Source organism: Lampetra planeri, chromosome 28, assembly GCF_965212315.1.
Source record: "Lampetra planeri chromosome 28, kcLamPlan1.2.h2, whole genome shotgun sequence".
Classification (NCBI taxonomy): Eukaryota; Metazoa; Chordata; class Hyperoartia; order Petromyzontiformes; family Petromyzontidae; genus Lampetra; species Lampetra planeri.
In genome coordinates, this window is record NC_136134.1 from 10,980,041 (window position 1) to 11,005,442 (window position 25,402).

Sequence of the window (25,402 nt, forward strand, 5' to 3'; positions counted from 1 at the left end):
ACCTGGCAGGGCCCTCTCGATAGAGAGTCTTGAGATTCGGCGAGACAGGCTTTCCGTGGTCAACAACCGTGATGATGATGATGATCATAATCATAATACAAATATATATTCGCTGCCTTTTCATCAGAGTTCCCGCGATATTATACTGGGGGATTTATTTATATAGCTATAGATTAACATTCTTTTTGTACATTTTCTTCAATATTTGTACTGTATGCTTTTCAAATATATTATGATTATTATTAAAGAACATTTTCAGATATAAAATACGCAGGCGTACATTATTAAACGTGGATATTTAAGACGGCAAAATGACACGCACACACACAAAGACAAAGATCCCCCGTATAGCCTTACCGACTCTAGGAGCAAGTGCTGTTTGCGAATAACACCAAGGGATGTGCGTGGCCAGCAACCACGCCCGGCCGCCTTTGTCTTCCCAGTGACGTTGTTTATTACACACGGCACCAGGTACTCATTTGAGGCTGAGTCTACCTGGTGGAGGCCCAGCACAGGTTCACATTCTGGTGTTGGCCGTGAGCGGGAATCGAACTCGCCCCGCCGGGTTCGTAGCGCAGCGCGTCAATTCACAAATGCGACCTATCGAGTCTTTGCATCTGCTGCGATTCTCGCCTCTTGGCCAATGGGGCAATGCCAGAGCCCGCTGCTCACACGAGCACTGATGCACTGGGTGCTCATTTCCAGTCTACGGCCATGCAGAGCCGATGGGGGGAATTCCACATTCCTCTGGTGGGATGGGAGGCGGGCGATTCGATCCAAATGACAACCACTGTTGACTTCCCTTTTACAAAGTGCTGCTCACATAATATCGTCCCCGGAGGGATGGATGATGGACTCCCCCCCCCCACTCCCCCACCCCACTCTCCCCCATCTTGTCTTTGTGACCACATTCGTTTAACTTTGTTGACAACTCTGGGCACGAGTCGACAAGCTCTCGGTGCGTCATCCTCCCAAATCTCCGGACCGTTTGTGTTGTTGTTTTACTATCCGGAGGAGAGGGTCACAGAGTGCGTGGTCACGCCGAGGGACAGAGTCATTAGCCGAGCCGCTACTTGTTTAGTGCCAAACACAACTTGTTTTGAAAGCTAACGAAGGTAACCACAGCGACGTCGACGCCACACGTGGGGGCAGGGAGCGCCCTAAATCATCATCATCGTCATCCAAGAGGGGCCCACTTGCGTAAAGGTCGCGTAGTAAAAACATCGTGTTTGGTCGCAACAATTCTTTGTTACGTTTTTAAAAATAGTTTTTATGCTTCGATGTTTCATTCGGTCCGGCCGTCTGCGTTCGTGAAACACTAAAACAAGCAAATAAATCCCGAATTCAACTGGAAACTTCCACTACATCGTCAATCCAGCAGTGGATTGATAATCGATCTGTCTCCCTCCTTGCACCCCTCTACTGGAATCAACGTCACCTGCACATTGAGCAGCATATCCCATAGACTTAGCACTACACCATAGACTCAAGACTGCCCAGAGACTCAACACTGCCCATCGACTCAACACAACCCATAGACTCAACACAACCCATAGACTCAACACTGCCCATAGACTCAACACAACCCATAGACTCAACACAACCCATAGACTCAACACAACCCATAGACTCAACACAACCCATCGACTCAACACAACCCATAGACTCAACACAACCCATAGACTCAACGCTGCACCATCAACTCTCTTAAAGCCACCTCCATCGTCCATTCCCTTCCTATTATCTCCCGATCGCCCCTCCACTCCTTCCCGTCCCTCCCCTATCGCCCTTTTCGTGACCCCCACGTGTCCTCTGTCACGGTCACTCATTCCTCGGCCTTCGAACGCCCCATTGCCATCTAAGTCACTCGACCGTAGTGACCACTGTTGCTCGCTCATCAGAGAGCGCCTTGAGTTAAGGTGCTCTATACAATCAGACGAAACCCTCCCAAAACGAACCCTCTCACGTGTCTCACGGCGGTGGCGCAACAATCTACCTGGCACCCACGCTCGCGACAGCTGATTTCGCCGCTCCATCTCCCCGGCGGGGGTCCTCTGTCTCGGACGCGACCCCCTCCTTTGACTGCCACTCCTGTCCACTCTTGACCATCATCTCCATCCTTGCCAGCCCACAGCGTGCCCTGCCCAGCCCCAAGCGCTCCTCTCTAGGATATCGAAATCCTCGTTTTTATTTAAGCACTGGGGGAACGCACCTTCGCGAAGCACACAAAGGATGCCCCGAAAGTTATTCCTCTTATATTTTTCAATATATATTTGAATCTCAGTGGAACAGATACAGAACAGATATTCGCTTGCACCAGTGTGGAACTAGGCCTATTAGGATAAAGTTGTGTGTGAGTTAGATCAAGTTGCGTAGTAACGACATTATCAGTGGCGTAGTAACATTATCAGTGGCATAGTAACTACATTATCAGTGGCGTAGTGACTACATTATCAATGGTGCAGTAACTACATTATCAGTGGCGTAGTAACGACATCATCAGCTCAGAGGGTACGGAAGTCGATCAGGCGGGGCCCCAATATTCGATTTGTCTCGCACGGTCTCACCCAGGCGATTCTAGATCGAGGCTCCTCTTGCCTGATCGCATCATCGTTACGCTCACGGTCTCCAACATTTAACGCTGTAGGGGCGCTGCGTCTTCTCAAAACGCAGCCAACTACAGCCCTGCTTGTTCCAGCTGGTTACACTGTGATGAAGACAACAGCATCGACACAAACACGCGATGCGCAATTTGCGGAAGCCAAACGCTACCGCTCTAGTTAAATTAAAATTAAAACGTGGAAAAGTTAATGAAAGCATTTTCACAGAAAAATTAATTCAAACCGCATTTTAAATGAGTGTTGTTGTTCTTTGACACTGTTGTTGGAAACAAATCCCATGGTGGTTGTGAAGGGGGCTTCAACTCGTAGCTTTGGCTACCAGGGGAGACAGGGGCAAAGCACCCCCTGCCCCCACGCTCCTTACGCCACTGGTTAGATCGCGTAGATGTGTCGTACATCCTTCTCCACCCGACACAGACAATTAGTACAGTGTGTCACGTGATCAGAACGTGCCAATTAGTGACTACTTGAGCACCACCGGTTGTGTGTTAGAGAACAAAACTCGCAACATGTACAATTTGAGCGATGACAACAACCAGCATCATCAGGCAATCATCGCCAGGCAATTGCCCGATTGGCCTTGTCGGGTGCGGGTGGGCGTACGACACACTTACATTGACGCCATTACTAACCCACAACAACAAAAACGTTACAGTAAATAACGAGGCTGACGAAAGCCCACGTATTCAATTTGGGCCCACCATTATCACGCGATCATCTGCGAACAGGGTCGTATGACGTTTTAAAATGGTTGCCCACACGGGCCATCCGATTGGTCACAAAGCTGAACGATTGGACGTGTAAAGGGTGCCAGGCCATGACCTGACCATGAGGTGAATCGGGCAGTGGGCGTATGGTCCACCCCAGCTCGATAACAAACAAAAAATACTAATAAAAAAATACCAGATAGGGCCCACTATGCTCTAGTTATTTTTCAGAAGCGAACTGGCTATCACGAATGATAGCTCAACGAAGTGGCTTATCGCGTGGAAATTTGTTATCAGCCAAATACTCGAAGCGCACGTTGTTTATAAATGTGGAGGGAAAAACCGGAGGACCCGGAGAAAAATCTACACGACCACGGGGAGAGAGAGACGCAAACTCCAAATATACAACAGGCGTCAGGGTCAGGAACGAACCCACGACCTCCTGTATACCAGGCGACGTAGTTAACATCTTTCCACCGTGGCTCCTCTGCAGAAGGCCTCCAATGTTCTCAGACTCCCGTGTGGTCTGGCAATCTCCTACTGGGAGGAGAGCTTCTGCAACCTCACCAAACGAACGTTCACAATATTCGTTACGTGCCCACGAATGTCTAAATTGCTCGCCCAATGTGAATGTGTGGATGTGCGTGCGTGGGGAGCGGTGGGTGCCGTGGTGATCGCGCCGTACTACGGATTCCCGCTGGCGAGTCAACACCGGTGACGAATATCTGAACCGTCTCCTGGGCCTCCCCTAGGTCGACTAAGCCTTAAATGAGTACCTGGTGCAGGTGTATAAACACCAGCATTGGGGAGACAAAGGCGGCCGGGCGTGGTGGTAGCTGCCCCAGCCCTGGTGTGCCATGTCGGCCTTAATAGGTGCTCGCTAACAGCCCCAATAGTCTGTTGAAGGCTATACGGCGGTTGGGGGGGGTGGTCTATGTTGTGCGTGTCATATATATTACAGGTCTAAATAAAATTGTTATATAAACTGTACATCTAACGCATATACTATATATAGATTAAATATATATGTGTCTATCACAATATCGCACTCCCGTGCGGGTTACTGCTACGAGTGTATTGACACTGATGGTGGCTCCAGTCGGTGTGGTTCCCCGGCACTCTAAACCCTCGCTGCACGAGGCTCGCCACGCCGACCCGGCAGCTCGCTCGGCACGCTTCGCCATCACGAGTCCAAGTGCTCGCCTACGTATTCGGCACTTTCTTCTCTCAAGCTTTTTGCCACGTACTTCTCCGGGAATCTTCACCTTTTTGCCACTCACGACTGCGGGCCTGTCTGACTAGTGCCAAGTCACCTTGTTGGTCCTCAGGACTTTATCCTGGTCTGAGTGGCCGCCAAATCCCGCGCCTGGGCTACGCATGGCACGTTTGAGGCCCACTCTGCAGCGCACACCGACAGCCTGCTGCCAGGCTTGTGGGCACGATGGGCTATCTGTCAGTCAGCCAGCCAGCCGGGTTAACAATGCACCGTCGGCATTCTCGCCGCCTGAGTTGCTCGGGTTGCAGACAGTTCTGCGCCATTGAGCGTTCTCATGCGCTCGTAAAAAGCCGAACCTGGCGGGTTTCGGCTCGCGCGTGGCAGAAGTCCACTGGGGAATAAAACATTGAGCACGCATAACATCGATGAAATGGAAAGGTTATCAAGTTATCTACCTAGGCAGGCAGGCCGCAGCCTCGTTGCACCATGTTTTAGCTACAAAATCGAGTGAAAAAATTACGGCAACAAGATTTAGGATATTTCGCTCCTTCAGAAAAGCTCAGCCAGGAGTCTGGTTGCGTTAACAGTCATTACCCCAGGTCCCCCGCGCTCTCGGGCCTGTGGACCTTCGTGCGGCAACCCAGTTTTTAAAACCGAATGCGGGAAAGTTCTGCTTACGGGGTGGGGGGCAGGCAGAGCCTGAGCCGCAGGCCCTGAGCCGTCGTAATGTGACGAGAGGCAAAATAAAACGCACCAGGCCGACACTCGTACACGAACACTACAGCCGGCACACAAACACCACCCGGAGGTGCTGTTCATTTTCAAGCAAAGCAGTTCAGTTTGCGAGGCCTACAGCGCAGGCTTTGGCAGTTTTACGAGCGTAATAGCCAAGCAATACCTAAATACTGTTTGAGGGTTGTCCATCTTTTACCGAGCCTTCCCACCTTGCCTTTTGCCTGTAAGGCGAAGTTGCAATCTGTGAATGCAGCACACGAGGCCTGTAACTTTCCTAAACTGCAGGAAAATCTCGGTGCCGTGTAGGGTCCATTATGTGTATTCCTCGTTCTCCGCTGCAGGTCTTCCGAGCGTTCCGTTTTGTAGTCTCCCTCCGTGGGTTTGTGCCTCACCAAACTCTGCACTTCGTTCTTGGGCTCATGAAATCGTTGGCTTTGCACTGAAACGCCTCCGCAAATTCCTCGAAATTCTGCAGGACGCCGGTGACCCTAAAAAAACACACACACACGCGCACGCGTGCACACACATGCAGCGATATCGCCAGTGTTTGAATACCGCCTCATCGTCATGATCCATGGGCAGATAGCCCCGTAGGTGTCCACTGTACATTTCGTCATTTGTTTCCACTCTCCTCTGTCTTGTAGTGACAATATGGCTCAAGTAGTGGCCACATCTTTCTGGCACCAATCTCTCACGTCGTCGTCAAGCCATTCTCTGTTAGGCTTTCTTCTCGTTTCAGTTCCTTCCATTTTTCCAAACAACAACAACAACAACAACAACACACTTCAAATGTTCCTGCTGTTGTCCATCCTCCAGGCATGTCCAAGTAGTGCTAGTTTCCGTCTCACCACTGCCTGCATCATCAGGTTGTCTTCTTCTATGTGCGTAGCGATTCTAAATGATCAAGGCGCAGCCCGGCAATTGCCCGCTCGCACCAACTCTTCTACGCTGTTCAGACATCTTCGAAGAGGTGGGAGTAGCCACACTCTACTCCATCACACCTGACCTGCCGACCGACTGACTTGCGGAGTACCCGTTTATACGGCTGGGTGGACAGGGGCGGCGGAATTCAGGATTCTTGGGCTAGGCTGCGTAATGGACGTGGCAAGATTATCCGGCGCTATCCCCTCTACAAACACCGACAATGCGTTTGGCTATGCAGGATGGTGGAGGGCCTTACCACGTAATACATTTGTCCAGATCATAGCGTCGCCTAACCAAACACCTCGATTACAATTTATGGAAATAAAACAAGCATTACTTAGTCTTATTTTTTCATACTTTGATATTGGGGAAAAAGGTCCCGTGATATAGCTGCTCACCGAGCTCTGCATGCTCTGATACATGCATTGTCTTTGTCTTGTTTGCCTTTTGGCATGTTCTGGTCTGACTCTGGTGAGACGAGGCCATGAAGACGGCTGTCTCTGGTGGAGCCCAATCAGTTTCAAAGGCAACGCGTTTATAGTATTTATAGTATCAGAGCCACGTGTTTGTTAGCATGTTCACCACAAGTACGTGCGGTTAATGCAGACTGGATTCCTTGCAAAGGGTACCTATTTGGTGTTTGAACATCTTAACACCTGTTGCATTGCCAGAAAGGACCAAAACCTATTCTTATTTTTCATACACCTGCCCACTGCAGAGATTACCAAGTGCGTGCCACCCCGTGCCCCTCCCCTGGGCCCCACTCCCCCATCACGGCCACCTACCCCACCGTGTGCCCCACGCCCGCTACGTGCCCCCTTCATCTGCCACCTGGGTGACGATGGGGAACGTCGTCGGCGGCGGCGGCGATGATGATGAGCGCGCTTGGCTATGTACGGTGCGAAAGAAGTTCGCTGTACAGTACATGCGTACAGTACGAACCTGAACTGTCCGGGGCTGTGGGAGTCGGCCTTGATGGAGATGCTGGCCGACTCTGGTCGGTACGTGCCACACCACACCTGAGGACATCGCCCAAGGCCGACAATGCCAAGCGGCCGGCAACAAACAGCACCGTCATCAATATTGCGGCAACGCATTGTTACTATAATCATCATTATATATATTTTTTACTTTTTTCATGCAGTTGCTGAGTGCAGGCCCAACGACACAGAACGCCAAGCGGCTGGCGATTATCCGCGCTGTTGTTAAAGTTGCTAAGAGACGGGTCCAGCCGAGGACGTTTCTTGAATCGTGCATGGCGATTCTCGTCAAGGTGGATGAGGCTACCTGGGCAAAGTTGAGGAAGAAGAGCTGCTTGTGGTTTAAGTTGAGGCCCGGGAGTGTGGGTTCCTCCTTCTCATCCGCCGCGATCTTCTTGAACGCCTGGAAACGAGAAGACCAATTACCCGGCGGTGGCGACGGCAGCGCGCAACGAGCAAAAGTGTGCGGCGTTTGTGGGTTTTTCACACATCCCATCAGCCACACGGTCTCTCCGGGAGGGCATCGTTTCAGCGGCGGCGGTTTTGTGGCAACCCCTGACGTCGGTGCCTGGAGCCAGGGGGGGGGGGAATAGACGAGCGCTCCTCCTCCTTGGAGGGAGGCCGCCACTATGGCAGAGTGCGGTTACCGGGGGGGTCACTCGCCTGGTACGCCTGCCGAATACCGCCGTTGTCGGCGATGTTCTCTCCCAGCGTGTTGACGCCGCTAAGCTGAGAGATGCAGGAGGAGGGAGGACGACACAGCGGCGTCACACAAGGGGCTACGCTGCCCTGATCCTCTTCGCTCACACGCTCGTCGCTCATCGTCGCAGTGCAGAGAAAAACTTGCCACCGACTCGCTCACTCACCCGTTCAACCACCCACTCATCCACTCACTCACTCGACCACCCACTCACCCCCCCACTCACCACCCACCTACTCACTCACTCAACCACCCACTCACTCACTCAACCACCCACTCACTCTCCCACCCACCTACTCCCTCACTCACTCAACCACCCACTCGCTCACTCACCTATTCAACCACCCACTCACTCACCCACCAACTCACTCACTCACCCACCCACTCACTCACCCACCCAGTCACTCACTCACTCACCCACTCACTCACTCACTCACCCACCCACCCACTCACTCACCCACCCACTCACTCACTCACTCACCCACCCACTCACTCACCCACCCAGTCACTCACTCACTCACTCACCCACTCAGCGCACTGGTTGAGAGGGGGGTGCAGTGCGGCGTCACAAGCCGACATTGTCGACATTGTCGTCATAATTGTTTTATTTATTTGATGATTGTCTTCATAAATTCACCCGAGAGCCACTTACGTTCTGCCGCCCGGCTATGTCCCAGGTGAAGTTGCCATACTGATGGACCATGCACCGGGAGAGATTCTTGAAGCTCACGGCCGACGAGTTGGACCACCAGTTGTTGAGGTTCCCGTCCTTGTCGTAATTGCGTCCTGCCAGAAACGAGACGGGCGTCGCTATGTTCCGCGTAGCGCCCGTCGGCACGTGGCACGTGGCGCGTGGCCAGCGCCGCCCTCGTTCATCGCGAGCCAAACCACGAATCGACGCCGCCGTTCTCTCGTTGTTTGGGAACTCGCGCGGACGTCGGGGAGAAGCTACCAATTGCACCCTGGCTCGCCAGGAGGAGGCGGCACACGTGTGTGTGTTGTGTGTGTGTGTACGTTGAACTTATTTCGCACCGTACGTAGCGAACCATGCTAATCGAAGGTGCGAGGGGAAGGACAACAAACTATGGGTCTCTGCGTGAGTCTATGGGTCTCTGAGTGAGTCTATGGGTCTCTGTGTGAGTCTATGGGTCTATGTGTGAGTCGATGGGTCTCTGTGTAAGTCTATGGGTCTCTGTGTGAGTCTATGGGTCTCTGACTGAGTCTATGGGTCTCTGTGTAAGTCCATGGGTCTCTGTGTGATGAGTCTCTGGGTCTCTGTGTGATGAGTCTATGGGTCTCTGTGTGAGTCTATGTATTATGCCGAACTTCTTTCGCACCGTACGTAGCCAACCGCGCTAATTGGAGGTGCAGGGGAAGGACAAACATACGGAACACAAAGAGCATGCACGGCAAAGTGCTGGCTAATAGATCAGCTGTCCCTTCTGTATGGGACAGAGCATTGCTCTCCCCTTACACGCTCCGGTTTCGCCGCTCGTATTTATGTAAACGCTCACTAATTGGCTGAAAACATTCACACGCAGAGGAACGCAGAGCTTGGCCAATTGTTGGCAGCGCCCGCTCGCCGCCCTGGCCGCCTTCCATATCGCCCGAGCTCCGACGGCGATCGCGAGAGACGCACTTGTGCGAACGCACCGACGGGCCGCGATTGTAACGGAAAATTGAAAAACGCAACGGCCGCCGTGGGTTTCGTCGCCGCACCGTTGTCGTCGAAGCCGTGCGTGATCTCGTGCCCGATCACCATGCCGATGCCGCCGTAGTTCAGCGACCGCGGCTGCCCCTTGGAAAAAAAGGGCGGCTGCAGAATTCCAGCCGGGAACACTGTGGGTGGGAGGGGCGACGTGGAACGCGGTTAGAGTCCGCTTGCTGGCGCGAGTCCAGGGCACGGCCACTCGGCGGGAGCCGGGAGAACGTCCCGCTCATGAAGAACAGTTACGAAACTCAACGTTCGCGATGCTCGACTTAAACTATACGAAACATTTTTATTTCACAAGGTGTGGTTCACTGGCTTATCACGTTGAAATGCATAGCAGCCAAATACTCAAAGCGCAAGTTGATTCTAAATGTGGAGGGAGAAACCGGAGGACCCGGAGAAAAATCCACGTGACCACGGGAAGAGAGAGACACGCACACTCCAAACAGCAGCAGGGTTGGGATGGAACCCACAAGTTCCTATCATGATTTTAAGCTTGATTTGAAGCTTTCGTGACTGCAGGAATCCATACTCTTTGGTTCTTCCGTAAAGTCACGTAGGTAGAAAATTAATAGATCACGACGTTTCGATAGCAACACAAGCAACCGTCATCAGGTGAGACAAGCCCCTGTATACCAGGCGAGGTAGTTAACATCTCCTAGCCACCACGCAGCTACCCCAACGCGACACGCGCGTCCTGGAGGCAACCCACCGATTTTGTTGCGGCTCGGTGTGTAGAAGGCGTTGATCTCCGCAGCTCCCCCCACCCATCTGTCAAGAACATCTCAACGTAAAACGCATGCACGCACGCACCTACACACACACGCGCTCTCATACATACGCACGCACCTACACGCACACATGCATGCACCTATACGCACACATACGCCTACACGCACGCTCTCATACACAGCGCACACGCCTGCACACACGGGCCTACATGCACGCACGCACCTACACGTACCCACCTACACACACGCTCTCACACGCACGCACCTACACGCACGCACCTACATGCACGCACCTACACGCACGCACCTACACACACCTACACGCACACACCTACACGCACACACCTACACACACACACCTACACGCACACACCTACACACACCTACACACACACACCTACACGCACACACCTACACGCACACACCTACACACACACACCTACACACACACATCTACACGCACACACCTACACACACACACCTACACACACACACCTACACACACACACCTACACGCACACACCTACACGCACACACCTACACACACACACCTACACACACACACCTACACGCACACACCTACACACACACACCTACACGCACACACCTACACGCCCACACCTACACACACACACCTACACGCACACACCTACACACACGGGCCTGCACGCACGCACCTACACGCACGCCCCTACACGTGCGCTCTCGCTACGGTTGATAAACCCGGTTCAATGGCACGCCGCCTAGACCTGGATTCGAACCTAGAAGCTCAGCGGTGCTGGTTCAATAATAAATCACGGTTCAGTAATGAATCACGGTTCAATAATAAATCACGGTTCAGTAATGAATCACGGTTCAATAATAAATCACGGTTCAGTAATGAATCACGGTTCAATAAAGAATCACGGTTCAATAAAGAATCACGGTTCAATAAAGAATCACGGTTCAATAAAGAATCACGGTTCAATAAAGAATCACGGTTCAATAAAGAATCACGTGTGCGCTTTGGCCCTCGTGTTTGGTCATCGAATTGACACCGCACTTTCTCTTCGCAGTTTACGGTCACTGGGCATCGTCTGCGTGTTGTTTGACGTTCCCTTGGCGCTGTTTTGATGTTGTTTCTGCACGTCGCATAGAGATAGTCCTTGGTGTTAAACACGACACACACACACTTCTACAAATTACTATTATTGTTGTGTTGTCATCGCTGTGCTCTTTCAAAATCATCAACGTCAAAGACAAAGATCCCCCGTGTAGCCTTAACAGACTGATGGGGCAAGTGCTGTCAACGAGCACCTACGAAAGGCCGGCACGGCACACGAGGGAGTGGGTGGCCAACACCACGCCCGACCGCCTTTGTCTCCCCAGTGGCGATGTTTACACACCGCACCGGGTGCTCATTTGAGACCGAGTCAACCTAGCGGAGGCCCACGACCGATTCAGACAATCGTCACTGGTGGTGTTGGCCGTGAGCGGGAATCGAACTCGGGGCCGCCGGGTTCGCAGCGGCAGCGTGGCGCTCGCCGCTGCCCTGGCGCGGTCACTCGACTGCTCGTGGCCCACTCTGGGGGGGGGGGGGGCGGGGGGGGGTGCGGGGGGGGGGGCTGGCTCACGCGTCCTTGTTAACCGGCTCGCGCAGCTTCTGCAGGCTCTTCTGCACGCCGTCGTGGATGTTCTCCAGCGTGTTCTCAAAGTACGACGCCTCGCCGAAGTTCAGCTGCGAAGGGGCAACAGAGACGCATCGCTCGAACGGCGCGACGTTGGCCTACGGCTCACGCCCCACGTGACGAAGTTGGCCCCAAACTGTTGCTCTCTCTCTCTCTGTCTCTCTCTCTGTCTCTCTCTCTCTCTGTCTCTCTCTAAAAGCCCCTCTCTGTACCAGCGTGGACGGCACCCTCGTGTTCACCTTCTGAAGCGCTCGCTCGTCACCGTGGCGTGCGCGATGACCACCACAACCACCACGTGACTTTTCTTTCGTGTTGTGTGCGGTACTTTTAGCGCCACAGCGCGTGGATTTGTAGCGTTTGTTTTCATTTGTTTGCTGGTGACTTTTGTGTATTTCATATCGAAATCGCCTCCAGTGCTTTTGCTGCTGGCGGCAATAAAAGTTGTTTAAAAGTAAAAAAATATCTCTGTCTCTGCTCCCTCTTTGTCTCTCTCTGTTCTGTCCCTGCTCTTTGTCGTGTGCATGTTGCACTTCTTTCGCGCCGTACATAGCCAACCATGCTAATTGGAGGGGGGGGGGGCATTGCAGCCGCCCCTCAGTAGAAACAAACGTACACGTCTCCCGTAGCCAAACGCTGCGGTGACCTCCAGTGGAGGTTGGCACACTGCACGTTGCCATCGGCCGTGTGGCTCAGCCTAATCTCGCCAAGGGGTAACAGACTTGTGCATTTCCTGCGGTGCCAGGGAGGATCTGCCCCACCGGTACTTACCCTGCCAGCGGCTCAAACCAACATGACATACTGAGATAGTCCCAGTACTTACGCTGTTCCGCCTTTTGGGGGACATCTTCAGGAGACTGGGGGTGCCCTTCTACAACAGCAGCTTCGTATATGGGGTGGTGCCTTACCTGGCTAACAAGCGCCATGACCTCGCCAACTTCGCCTGTGCTTAGGCGAAGTTGGCGGTGTACAGAACGAGGAAAAAGATGCTGGAGGGTGACACTGACGGCTGCGGTCAGGGGAGGCAGGGGAGGCAGAGCCTCATCTGTTATACTCCAATGAAAATAGCTGTTACGAAAAGTAAAAAAAAAGAATAATAAAATAAAAATTAAGATTTTTCCACTGATCTGTGTTATAAATGCCATTTCTGTACGATTCCAATCATTTTTATAGTCAAAATCGACAAATTTGCGGAGCACCGCTGCAAATGCAGGAAGAGGCGAGAGGTGAGGCAGCGACGAGCTCAGCCTCCCCTCTGATTGCGCAACCCCTCAGTCACTGGATGGAGCGTGGGCAATAAGCGCGTGCCTGTTACTATCTCAGTGTGTCACCAATGTAATGTTTGTAGACCCCTTCATTTCTTGTCCTCGCCTTCCATACTCCAGATAACTTATTTCACGTATGTGTATAAAGATATTTAGGCTCGCTGGTTTCGTCATGAAACTGCAATGAAAAAGCACCAGGGGAGGCAGCTATCACATCTGCCTCACTTACGTTCTTGTACTCTTCGTCCAACTTGGGGTCGTCGTCATCCAGGATGTAATCCGGGTAGCCAATCATCTCCTTGATGCTTTCCGCCTGTAAATAAAATAAAAGAGTGTTATTTTTAAAGTGTGTGTTTTTTTTTATCAAAAGGACGCGTACACGTACAGACCTTTTTTTGCCAATCCACTGCTGGATGAGAGGCCGCGCCACGCCGTGGAGCCGTTGTTTGACCATACTTCACCATGCTGGTCAGTGCAGGCTGGTGAATGGGGGGGGGGGGGTAGGCGAAGGGGGAGTAGAAGTTCCGAGTTTTATTTTCTCCAGAATCTTAATTTGGACTGGAGGAATCCGATGAGCTATGAAGCCCTGAACCAGGTGAGAACACAACGAGTATGTTGTATGTGCGTACGGTGAACTTATTTCGCACCGTACGTAGTCCACCGTGCTCACCGCAGGTGCTCGCTATCGTCCACCCTTCGCCGACGCTTGAGAGAACGTCTCTGGGGGGCACGTACCTGCAACTGCCCCCCCCCCCCGCACCCCTCACGAAGCTGCTGGCTCCAGCGAGCTAGAGGGGGGCTCCCTCTCCGAGGGGGGGGGGGGGGCGGAGTATTTTGGTCGACTCTAGCCCACCACTGGGCAGTCGTCTCGGAAGAGGCCTCCCGCCTCTTGGTGGGAGTATCCCACATTTGACCCCGCCGCACGCGACGGAGCTGCCGATCCATCGACGAACTGCGGTTGAAACCATTTATTGTATTCTGCTGGGTGGATATAGGAGGAGGGTGAGGTGGAGGGGGGTTAAGAAATTGGCTCCATTGGCTCGTGTAAGAAGAAGGAGGAGGAGGGAGGGAGGGAGGGAGGGAGGGAGGGAGGGAGGGAGGGAGGGAGGGAGGGAGGGAGGGAGGGAGGGAGGGAGGGAGGGAGGAGGAGCCGGGCTACCTTCTCCTGCGCCTTGACCTTGGTGGAGCCGTCCATCCACTCCATCTCGTCCAGCTTCTCGATGAACACCTGCCTTATCCTGCCGATGATCTCGTCCACCTGCGCGTGAAGACATGGGCCAACACGATGTCACGAAATGTTTGGGCAACCGTGCCCTGCGCCCGTATGCGTGCGGCGTCACCACGACTGCCATCGGCAGTCGTGGTAAATCCACTGCTGGATGAAGGCCGCCTCCGATCCGTCGACCATTCCGCTGATGTGGCAGTGGCAGTCTCTCGGAGCGGTTTTGATTGGGCGGGGGGCGGGGGAGGGGCGGGCGATTGGGGGGGGGGGTTCCCTTTAACTAACCAGGCGACTGCATGCATCGTTTCAAAATTATTCAAAGACCGAGGAGGAGGCGGAGGGGGGGGTCTCTAAAAGCGCCATGGGCTTGCACGGTGGTAATGGTGCATGAATTTGCGAGCGGGAGTAAGTTGCATAACACAAGCTCAAGCGAAAACAATCGTGGGCTTCCAATCTACGCCATCGCGAACGTGAAGTCACTGCCAGAATTATTTTGTAGCTTTTAAGCAGCTGGCCAGAGGCGCGCATGCCACACCAGCGTCCTCCTTCGCGGACTGGTTTGTGGATTTACCAGGTAAGGCCTCCTGAGCTGCTACACAGCTGCTTTTCAGAAGTGACCTGGCCACAAATGATAGCTCAACGAATTGGCTCATCACCATGTGAACATTTATAGCAGCCAAATACTCTGAACGCGTGGTGATGATGATTCTAAATGTGGAGGGAAAAACCGGAGGACCCGAAGAAAAATCCACGCGATCACGGGCAGAGAAACACGCAAACTCCAAATATACAGCAGCATGCGTCAGGGTCGGGATCGAACCCACGACCTCCTGCACACCAGGCGAGGCAGTTAACATTTCCTAGCCACCGCGGCGCCCCAATGTAATATGCAAACCACCCACAAACTTTTCATTGGTGTCAACAAAGTTCTACAAAAGTGGTAACGCATACACAAAAAAGCAAAGATCCCCCATATATTCTTCGGGTCTTTCAGTAAAATCACGTAGATAGGTTCAAAGGAAATAACAAAATAACAAAAAACTACGACGTTTCGATTGGGACACAAGCGGTCGTCCTTTTACTGATGACGACTGCTTGTGTTGCGATCGAAACGTCGTAGTTTTTTGTTATTTTCTATGAACCTATCTACGTGACTTTACCGAAAGACTCAAATAATATGAATTCCTGTAGTCACGAAAGTTTTAAGACAAAATCCCCCATATAGCCTAACCAGACTGTTGGAGCAAGTGCTGGCTCACGACCGCGCTCACAGACAGAACGCGCGCTCTCTCTCTCTCCCCCCCAGCCGCCCCTGCAAGTGACGCTTCATTTTCATCTTCTCGGCGAACCAACGCACCAAGAAACTCGCGACACGCGCGCCCTTCGAAACGTCGGGACACCACCGAACAACGCGCGCTACGATCGGGGGAGGGCGGGTGGCGGGGTGTGTGTGTGTGGGGTGTGTGTGTGGGGTGTGTGTGGGTTGTGTGTGGGGTGTATGTGTGGTTGGCACAGTAGGGGGCACAGGTGGTGCATCAGCCAGTCATCTCAGTCATATCAGTCAGTCGACCCGTGGCACCTGGGTCTGCCCCGTGACCTCCTGCCAGCGGGCGTTCGACACTTCACGTGGCCTCAAGGTGCACATGGCCTGGCACAAGCGTCGTGGTGACGTCACCGCCACTTAGTGGCGAATGGCGGTTGTTGCTGTGTGTGTGTAGGGTGTGTGTGTAGGGTGTGTGTGGGGTGTGTGTGTGGGGTGTGTGTGTGGTGTGTGTGTGTGAGGTGTGTGGTGTGTGTGTGTGGGGTGTGTGTGGGGTGTGTTTGTGAGGTGTGTGTGTGGGTTGTGTGTGTGGTGTGTGTGTGTGGGGGGTGTATGTGTGGGGGGTGTGTGTGAGCGACGCTCACAACAACGAGCGGAGCGCCGGGTGGCTAAAGCACAGCAAGTTGGCACAGTAGGGGGCACAGGTGGTGCATCAGCCAGTCATCTCGGTCATCTCGGTCAGTCGACCCGTGGCACCTGGGTCTGCCCCGTGACCTCCTGCCAGCGGGCGTTCGACACTTCACTTGGCCTCAGGGTGCACATGGCCTGGCACAAGCGTCGTGGTGACGTCACCGCCACTTAGTGGCGAATGGCGGTTGTTGTTGTTGTTGTGTGTGGGGTGTGTGTGTGGGTGTGTGTGTGTGTGGGGTGTGTGTGTGGGGTGTGTGTGGTGTGTGTGTGTGGTGTGTGTGGGGTGTGTGGTGTGTGTGTGTGGGGTGTGTGGTGTGTGTGTGTGGGGTGTGTGTGTGGTGTGTGTGTGGGGGGGGTGTATGTGTGGGGGTGTGTGTGTGTGGGGTGTGTGTGTGGGGTGTGTGTGGTTGTTACCCCCCCCCTACCCACCATCTGCTTGCTCTCGCCGGCGAACACCTGGCGCACGTAGAGCGACCCCACGGCGTTCTCCATGTTCGAGTTGACGCCTCCCACGCACTCGCGCCACCGCGCGTCCTCCGACGTGGTGCCGAGCAGCGCCTGCAACGCCACGAGTCACGGACTCTCGGCTTGCGGGGAGGGGCTGCTGGTGGGGGTTGTTTTGTTTTTCCACCGCGTGAACCGAGCCGTGCCGAGGCCACACCTGGGCCCACCGGGGCCATTGGGAAGTGGAATGCTCAACCACTGGGCCTCAGGGCTGTCATCAGAAGCAGATTCTTTAATTATACTGGAGCAGGAGAAAATCCGATGAGCTATGAAGCTCTTTTTGAGTCACAGATGTCCAGTAGGGGCGGGTCAGCAAGTTACAACAACCAACGATACAACAACAACAACAAAAACTATGAGAGTGCAAAGTAGTGAAAAGGTAAACAAGTCACTAAACATAAATAATTACAAATAAATTACATAACTAATCAGAAGATGCGCGCCAATGCCCCAGTGCTCGTTGGGAGCAGGAAATGATCGTCGTTGATCAATAACACTCCTCAGCATCAGCATCATCATCAGCATCATCATCAGCATCATCATCAGCATCATCATCAGCATCATCATCAGCATCATCATCAGCATCATCAGCATCATCATCAGCATCATCATCATCAGCATCATCATCAGCATCATCATCAGCATCATCAGCATCATCAGCATCATCATCAGCATCATCGTCAGCATCATCATCAGCATCATCATCAGCATCATCAGCATCATCAGCATCATCATCAGCATCGCCGCCACGATCCATGGGCAGATAGCCCCTAGGCGTTGACTGCCCTGTCCGTCTTTTGTTTCCACTTTCGTCTCTGCCTCGTGCCAGGACGCCCGAGTCAGTGGCGCGTCTCCCTGGCCGTCGATCTCATGCGAGTCGCCACCCTCTCGTGAGGCCTCCCCTCTCTGTCCGGTCCCCTTAGGGGCCGTCCATAAATTACGTCACGCGATTTTGGACGATTTTTGACCCCCCCCCCCCCTTCGTCACACGACGTCACAAAAAGTCACACCCCCCCCCCCTGAAATATGACGTCACAAAGCTCTGCCCCCCCCCCCCCAAAAAAAAATAAAACATGCTTCAAATCGCTTTAAACTTTTGTCATTGTAGTGCGTATTTAATGTGGCGCTGCACTCTGATGTTGTAGGAGAAAACATTTATTAAAAAGTCGATTTAATTAAGTAGAACGTGTTGTCTATATTTATTTAAAGTTGCGCATTTTGATGTGACGTCACATTTCTCAAACCCCCCCCCTCGTCACACATCGTCACAAATGTCTGACCCCCCTTCCCTCCTAGGTGCGTGACGTCATTTATGGACGGCCCCTTATTTACCACCCCCACGAAGAGGCAATGCCGGGAGGAGGAGTGTGGCACTCGCGCGCGCTACCTTCTTGAAGCTGGAGTGAACCTCCTTGTACCGTTGGCTCAGCGTGAACACGATCTCCTTCACCAGCCTCCACGCAATGTAGTTCTGCAGGACTCTGCACGCGAGGATAAAGACAAAGGTCCCCCGTGTAGCCTGCGCCAGACCATTCGGGACAAGCGCTGCTCGGGTACACAGATGCAGGCTGGCTTGGAGCGCGGTTTTCACCTGTCCCGGTTTTCCCAGGACCGTCCTCGTGTAGAAGAGGCACCTGCTATCCTAGGACATCTCCTCTAGGAGCTGTGGTGCAGGGTGACAGCAGCTGTGGTGCAGGGTGACAGGAGCTGTGGTGCAGAGTGACAGGAGCTGTAGTGCAGGGTGACAGGAGCTGTGGTGCAGGGTGACAGGAGCTGTGGTGCAGGGTGACAGGAGCAGTGGTGCAGGGTGACAGGAGCTGTAGTGCAGGGTGACAGGAGCTGTGGTGCAGGGTGACAGGAGCTGTGGTGCAGGGTGACAGGAGCTGTGGTGCAGGGTGACAGGAGCTGTGGTGCAGGATGACAGGAGCTGTGGTGCAGGGTGACAGGGGCTGTGGTGCAGGGTGACAGGAGCTGTGGTGCAGGGTGACAGGAGCTGTGGTGCAGGGTGACAGGAGCTGTGGTGCAGGGTGACAGGAGCTGTGGTGCAGGGTGACAGGAGCTGTGGTGCAGGGTGACAGGAGCTGTGGTGCAGGGTGACAGGAGCTGTGGTGCAGGGTGACAGGAGCTGTGGTGCAGGGTGACAGGAGCTGTGGTGCAGGGTGACAGGAGCTGTGGTGCAGGATGACAGGAGCTGTAGTGCAGGGTGACAGGAGCTGTGGTGCAGGGTGACAGGAGCTGTGGTGCAGGGTGACAGGAGCTGTGGTGCAGGGTGACAGGAGCTGTGGTGCAGGGTGACAGGGGCTGTGGTGCAGGGTGACAGGAGCTGTGGTGCAGGGTGACAGGAGCTGTGGTGCAGGGTGACAGGAGCTGTGGTGCAGGGTGACAGGAGCTGTGGTGGCGCAGGCTACGGGCGATCTTGGCGCTGACACTGAGCACGTCGCGGCCAGCGCCCCGCTCACACGAACAGCGGTACCACCACCACCACCAGCACCACCAGTATCAGCACCACCACCAACAGCACCACCAGCACCACCAGCACCACCACTAGCACCACCAGCACCACCAGCACCACCACCAGCACCACCACCACCACCAGCACCACCACCAGCACCACCAGCACCACCAGCACCACCACCAGCACCACCACCACCACTAGCACCACCACCACCACCAGCACCACCACCACCAGCACCACCACCAGCACCACCAGCACCACCACCAGAACCACCACCACCACCACCACCACCAGCACCACCACCACCAGCACCACCAGCACCACCACCGACTGCCACGTACCTCGCTGGGTACTTGCCGAGGACGGCGGGCAGCTTGGCGAGGTATTCGGGCGCGTAGACCACGACGCTCTCCTCGCTCGGCACCGTCACGTTCACGCTCGCCAGCACGGAGCGCACGAACCGCGTCCACTCGAAGCCCTGGCGGCGAGCGGGTGGGTGGGTGGAGTCACACCGGCGTTACTGTCATACCACCGTAGCCGCACGCTCGCCACCACCACCGCCGCCAACAACACCATTGTGACAATCATAGCACGGGCATCAACAGCGACACCACCGCCATCACCGAATCGCCATAGCAATCCTACCACCAGCATCAACACCATCACCTCCACCACTGCCATCACCACAACAATCCTACCACCAGCATCAACACCATCACGTCCACCATTGCCAACACCACAACAATCATACCACCAGCATCAACACCATCACGTCCACCATTGCCAACACCACAACAATCCTACCACCAGCATCAACACCATCACCACCACTGCCAACACCTTAACAGTCATGCCACCAGCATCAACACCATCACCTTCACCACTACCAACACCACAAAAATAATCCTACCAGCATCATCACCTCCACCACTGCCATCGCCTTATCACTGTAAACAATAATATAATCACAGGGCCAAGACATGAGCAATGGACCAAAACGTGAGGAGACCAGAAACGAACAGCACTGTCAAAGTTGTAACACGTGACAGTGTGTAACACGTGACAGTGTGTAACACGTCACAGTGTGTAACACGTGACAGTGTGTGACACGTGACAGCGTGTGACACGTCACAGTGTGTGACACGTGACAGTGTGTAACACGTCACAGTGTGTAACACGTGACAGCATGTAACACGTCACAGTGTGTAACACGTTTGTTGATTTGCGCAAGCTTAGTAGGGAATTCCAAAGTGGAGCGCAGAAGAGTTGTGACCTGCAGTGTGGTGAGCGGCTGAGTGCGTTGTTGTGACCTGCAGTGTGGTGGGTGGTGGTGGTTGAACACACAGAGTATGGGATGTCTGGCTGACCGAGTTACTCAACGTTGGTGGAGGAATCAACGAGTGAAGTTCAGGGGAACAGTGACCATGGTGTTAGCGACAGAAGATTGACAAGGGGGCGACTGAGAGGGGTTGTACCCAGCTGCTGAGGGCGGTTGCGGCCCTGGTGGAAGGCGTGGAAATGGAGGCCTCCCCTCTACAATTTCCCCCCTCTTTGCGGAGAGTTCTGATGGGTGGTAAACGTGGTGTGCAGGGTGGAGGAGGAGGTAGTGATGGGTGTGACACGTGGTGTGCAGGGTGGAGCAGGTAGTGATGGGTGGGTCACGTGGTGTGCAGGGTGGAAGAGGAGGTAGTGATGGGTGGGACACGTGGTGTGCAGGGTGGCGGAGGAGGTAGTGATGGGTGGGACACGTGATGCGCAAGGTGACAGAAGAGGGCAGGTCACCGAAACAGTATTGGAGTGGCGCCCAGAATTCACCGGCCAAGGGGAAGAGAAGACCTAAAGCCACGTGGTGGTGGTGGCGGTGGTGGTGATGAGACTGTGAGAGTGGGACAACCTCAGGAGGTCGAGTGTCAACTCTACAACAACCACGGGATCTGTGAGGAAGGGAGGAAGGAAGCGACGGCGAGGCGTGGTGGCACCGACGGTATCTCGATGACCTCTTGTCACGCCTCCCGAACTCGGCCGCGCGCGGTGTGAACCCATTGTGTGTCACTTTGCGAGTCGTGAGAACACCCAGAGTGGGGTGGGGTGGACGGGCTTCTTTTTTGTTCTTCTGTTGATTTACTTTTCCACTTCTTGTCCAAACGGGAGAACGTCTCTTGCTCTCCTTTTGTTTGAACAAAAAAATGTGGGGGCGGGCGGGGGGTGATAAACATTTCTCAATCTGCACGTTTCCGAGCCTTTGTCGCCCACGTTGCAGTGAGGGGGGCACGGGGGGCGGTGGCCGTGCCGATCGAGGCCACGCGAGGTGGGCCCCGCACTGCGCCCGCGGGAGGAGGGGGGGGGGGCGAGCCGCTGAATGTCGTTCATCACGCGGCATCGCCCCGTGCGAACGGCAGCGTGGAGGTGTTTTTTGCGTTGTTTGTTTAATTTCACGTCAATCGAACGGGGGACAAATTGTTTTAACGACCGACCCCGTCCTGGGAAGTCCGCGCGTTGTTTTTTGTTTGCTTTCTGCCGTTCTCGAATATCTCTCGCCTCCTTCTTGTTGTTCGGTCAAAGACAAAGATCGCCCGTGTAGCCCTAACAGCCTGTTGGGGCAAGTGCTGTTTGCGAGTAGTTGCAGCTTTATGGAGGCCGGCACGACACACGGCAGGGGGGAGGGGGGTAGTGTAGCTAGCACCACTCCCGGCCACCTTTGTCTCCCCAAGTGGCGATGTTCACTGCATCGAAACAACGTCAGGGGAGGCCTGGGACCGGTTCAGATAATGGTCACCACTGCACCGCCCACTACGCGTGGGTCAGACCCGCGTTCACCACACGTTCACCACACGTTCACCACACATTCACCACACGTTCACCACACGTTCACCACACATTCACCACACGTTCACCATACGTTCACCACACGTTCATTGCTTGATCACCACACGTTCGCCACACGTTCACCACACGTTCACCGCCCGTTCATCGCGCACGACGCAGTGCGGTGAACGCGGTGCCCACCCCCCCCTAGCCGGCCACGGCTATAGGGGCCGCGAGGGAGTGCGGCGGTGGTTGGCGTGGCGTCTCACAGGGAGCTTGAACTTGTCCTCGAGCTCGCTCAGGGCCATCTTGTTGTACATCTTGGTGATGTCCTGCCGCTCCTCGGTGGGCGTCGTGATCTGGGGGCGGGGGGGGGGGGAGAGTTGTCGAGTGGCATTTGTAAAACTCTAATCAACATTTAAACTCGCACTCAACACAGTCGTCAACAACACCGCGGCCTTGCGAGACAAATGTTTGACCGGTGACGTTTAGGGCGATGGACCTTCTTCATGGCACATCGACATGTTTCGCAAGGAAACGGCTTGCAAATGACGCGACGCTTCGTTGGCCCGTCGAGTCGCATCGACCGCCGCGACTCTCGGGGTTCAGCTCGCCACGAGCTTCTCTCCTCTCGGCCGCATCCATCAGTCGCCGTTCGCCAGCACGGCGTTTGTGCCAGGCTAGGTGCACTCCGATGCCACGTGAAGTGTCAGGCAGGAGGTCACGGGACACACCCAGGTGCCATGGGTTGATCGAGATGACTGGCAGGTGCGTGACTTGTGCTCCCCACTGTGCCAACTCGCTGCATTTTATCCGCCCGGCGCTGCACTCGTTGTTGTGAGCATCGTCCCTCTACTCTCCGCTGTTGTTAAAGGGCGACTGCCTCCAACTGCACGAGGACAGCGTCCTTCACGAGCTTTGTAAACCCACCAAGGGTATTGAACACATTCACCAGCGAAACGTCGTACTCGAATTGTAAATGTTTGTGGGTGTACTCTCCAACATACTGAACTCGTAACTAATTGGCACGGTTTGTTTACGTGACAACCCTTACACCATTGGCTGTGTCGGGTGGTGGCGGGTTTAACGACACATTTATATTCACGCGATCTCACCCAACAACGTGGACTGGTGACCCCGCACGTGCTGGAGGAAGCTGCAAAGTGTCTCTGTGGCTGTGTGGGCTGACATTTATTTATCATGAAATAGTTAGTAAATGTCGATGGTGTTTTGACTGTGGGAAGTCGCATGCAGTAGCATTCTCTAAAAAAAACTCCCAAAAACCTTTATGATATAAAACACTATATTTTATTTTACCAGCTAGGGCCCACTGAGCTACGTCGCTCTATCTTCTTAGTTATTTCGGTAAAGTCATGTAGAATGGAAATAATAAAATAATAAAAATAAAACATAATAAAATAATTCTCACGACGTTTCGGCCACAACACAAGCAGCCGTCCTCAGGTGGAGAACAGGTCTGTCGAGAAGACAGCGTCTTACGTCGCTCTATTTCAGAAGCCACCCGGCTATCACAACAGAGAGCTCAACGAAGTGGCTTATCACCATGTGGAAATTTATAGCAGCCAAATACTCCACGGATAAAATCGTTCGTGAAAGCCTACGTGTTAAACTGATTTGAAATGTATATAAAAAAAAATTAAAACGATAATAATAATGTAATAACGAGATAAAGGCGCAGCCCTGAAACTGCCGGCCTTGGGTGGTGCTTACGTTGGCGAGCGCCACCTCCAGCTCCAGGACCGTGGCCATCTCCTCACGCACGGCCTCCTCGCTCCTCGGCCGCTTGCGGTCGCTCCTCAGCATCGTGGCCATGGAGACCATGAACTGCAGGTAGGCCTCGCGGGCCTAGCAAGAGGTGAGCAGTCAGTCGTCAGTGCGCCTCCAACTCCTCCTCGCCTCGACATTCCTCAGAACCCCCCCCCCCCCCCCCCATCGAAGACACGTTCGTGTGAGAAACATCGACCACAGCGGAACAACATTAACAGAATTGGGCTATGAATGTACACTGCAGGAGGAATCCGATCGACTACAGAGCTCTTTGTTGCAGATGTCAAGCAGGCGCACGGTTCAGAACGTTACAACAAACAATGCGGACACACGATCGGAGTGCAAAGTCTAGGAAAATTAATCAAATCACTTTACACAACGTTACTACTCTTTGTTTTATCTCACCAGTTAAAGCCCACCGGGGTATTAACTTATTTTTCAAAGGCGACCAGGCCACAACTGATAGCTCAACAAACTTGATGATTACGATTGGACAATTAAAGACACAAGGCCACAGGAGTGCGACTGTGGCCATGCAACGCAAGTTGTGCACCGCATGGTAAATCCAGAGACACGCAGAGATGCATGGAGACCCATAGAGACACAGAGATGCATGGAGACCCATAGGGACACATCGAAATACATGGAGACCCATAGGGACACATCGAAATACATGGAGACCCATAGGGACACAGAGATGCATGGAGACCCATAGGGACACATCGAAATACATGGAGACCCATAGGGACACATAGAGACCCATACAGATACATAGTGACACAGAGATGCATGGAGACCCATAGGGACTCATCGAGATGCATGGAGACCCATAGGGACACATAGAGATGCATGGAGACCCATAGGGACACAGAGATACATGGAGACCCATAGTGACTCATCGAGATGCATGGAGACCCATAGGGACACAGAGATACATGGAGACCCATAGGGACTCATCGAGATGCATGGAGACCCATAGGGACACATAGAGATACATGGAGACCCATAGTGACTCATCGAGATGCATGGAGATCCATAATGACACAGAGATACATGGAGACCCATAGGGACTGATCGAGATGCATGGAGATCCATAATGACACAGAGATACATGGAGACCCATAGGGACACATAGAGACCCATAGAGATACATAGTGACACAGAGATGCATGGAGACCCATAGGGACTCATCGAGATACATGGAGACCCATAGGGACACATTAAAGACACGCCACGGAAGTGTGGTTGTAGGCATGCAACTCAAACTATGGATCTCGCAGTGAACCCACTGTGGCAGTCTGCGCTCGTTCAACGGAGGAGGAGGAACAGCGACACGACACAAACTCGCTCTCCAAAAGCCACAATTGCTTAGCAATCCACTCACGACTGCTTATTCGAGAGATACGGTACTCTGCTGCCCTCA

General features: G+C 53.7%; 1 protein-coding gene across 1 annotated transcript in view; it reads right to left on the reverse strand.

The window, feature by feature from the left end:
* Positions 1 to 892: 892 nt before the first annotated feature.
* Positions 893 to 25,402, reverse strand: part of LOC144728452 (membrane metallo-endopeptidase-like 1) — a 48,146-nt gene continuing 23,636 nt past the window's right edge. The window contains exons 9-23 of the mRNA XM_078607902.1: positions 23,923 to 24,057; positions 22,461 to 22,550; positions 19,728 to 19,864; positions 18,319 to 18,412; positions 16,857 to 16,985; positions 14,414 to 14,512; positions 13,484 to 13,567; positions 11,939 to 12,042; positions 10,307 to 10,365; positions 9,603 to 9,722; positions 8,536 to 8,669; positions 7,847 to 7,912; positions 7,491 to 7,586; positions 7,146 to 7,222; positions 893 to 5,767 (exon numbers count right to left, since the gene is read on the reverse strand). Coding sequence (XP_078464028.1) covers positions 5,668 to 5,767; positions 7,146 to 7,222; positions 7,491 to 7,586; positions 7,847 to 7,912; positions 8,536 to 8,669; positions 9,603 to 9,722; positions 10,307 to 10,365; positions 11,939 to 12,042; positions 13,484 to 13,567; positions 14,414 to 14,512; positions 16,857 to 16,985; positions 18,319 to 18,412; positions 19,728 to 19,864; positions 22,461 to 22,550; positions 23,923 to 24,057 — 1,524 coding nt within the window. The 3' untranslated portion in view covers positions 893 to 5,667. The remainder of the gene's footprint in view (positions 5,768 to 7,145; positions 7,223 to 7,490; positions 7,587 to 7,846; positions 7,913 to 8,535; positions 8,670 to 9,602; positions 9,723 to 10,306; positions 10,366 to 11,938; positions 12,043 to 13,483; positions 13,568 to 14,413; positions 14,513 to 16,856; positions 16,986 to 18,318; positions 18,413 to 19,727; positions 19,865 to 22,460; positions 22,551 to 23,922; positions 24,058 to 25,402) is intronic.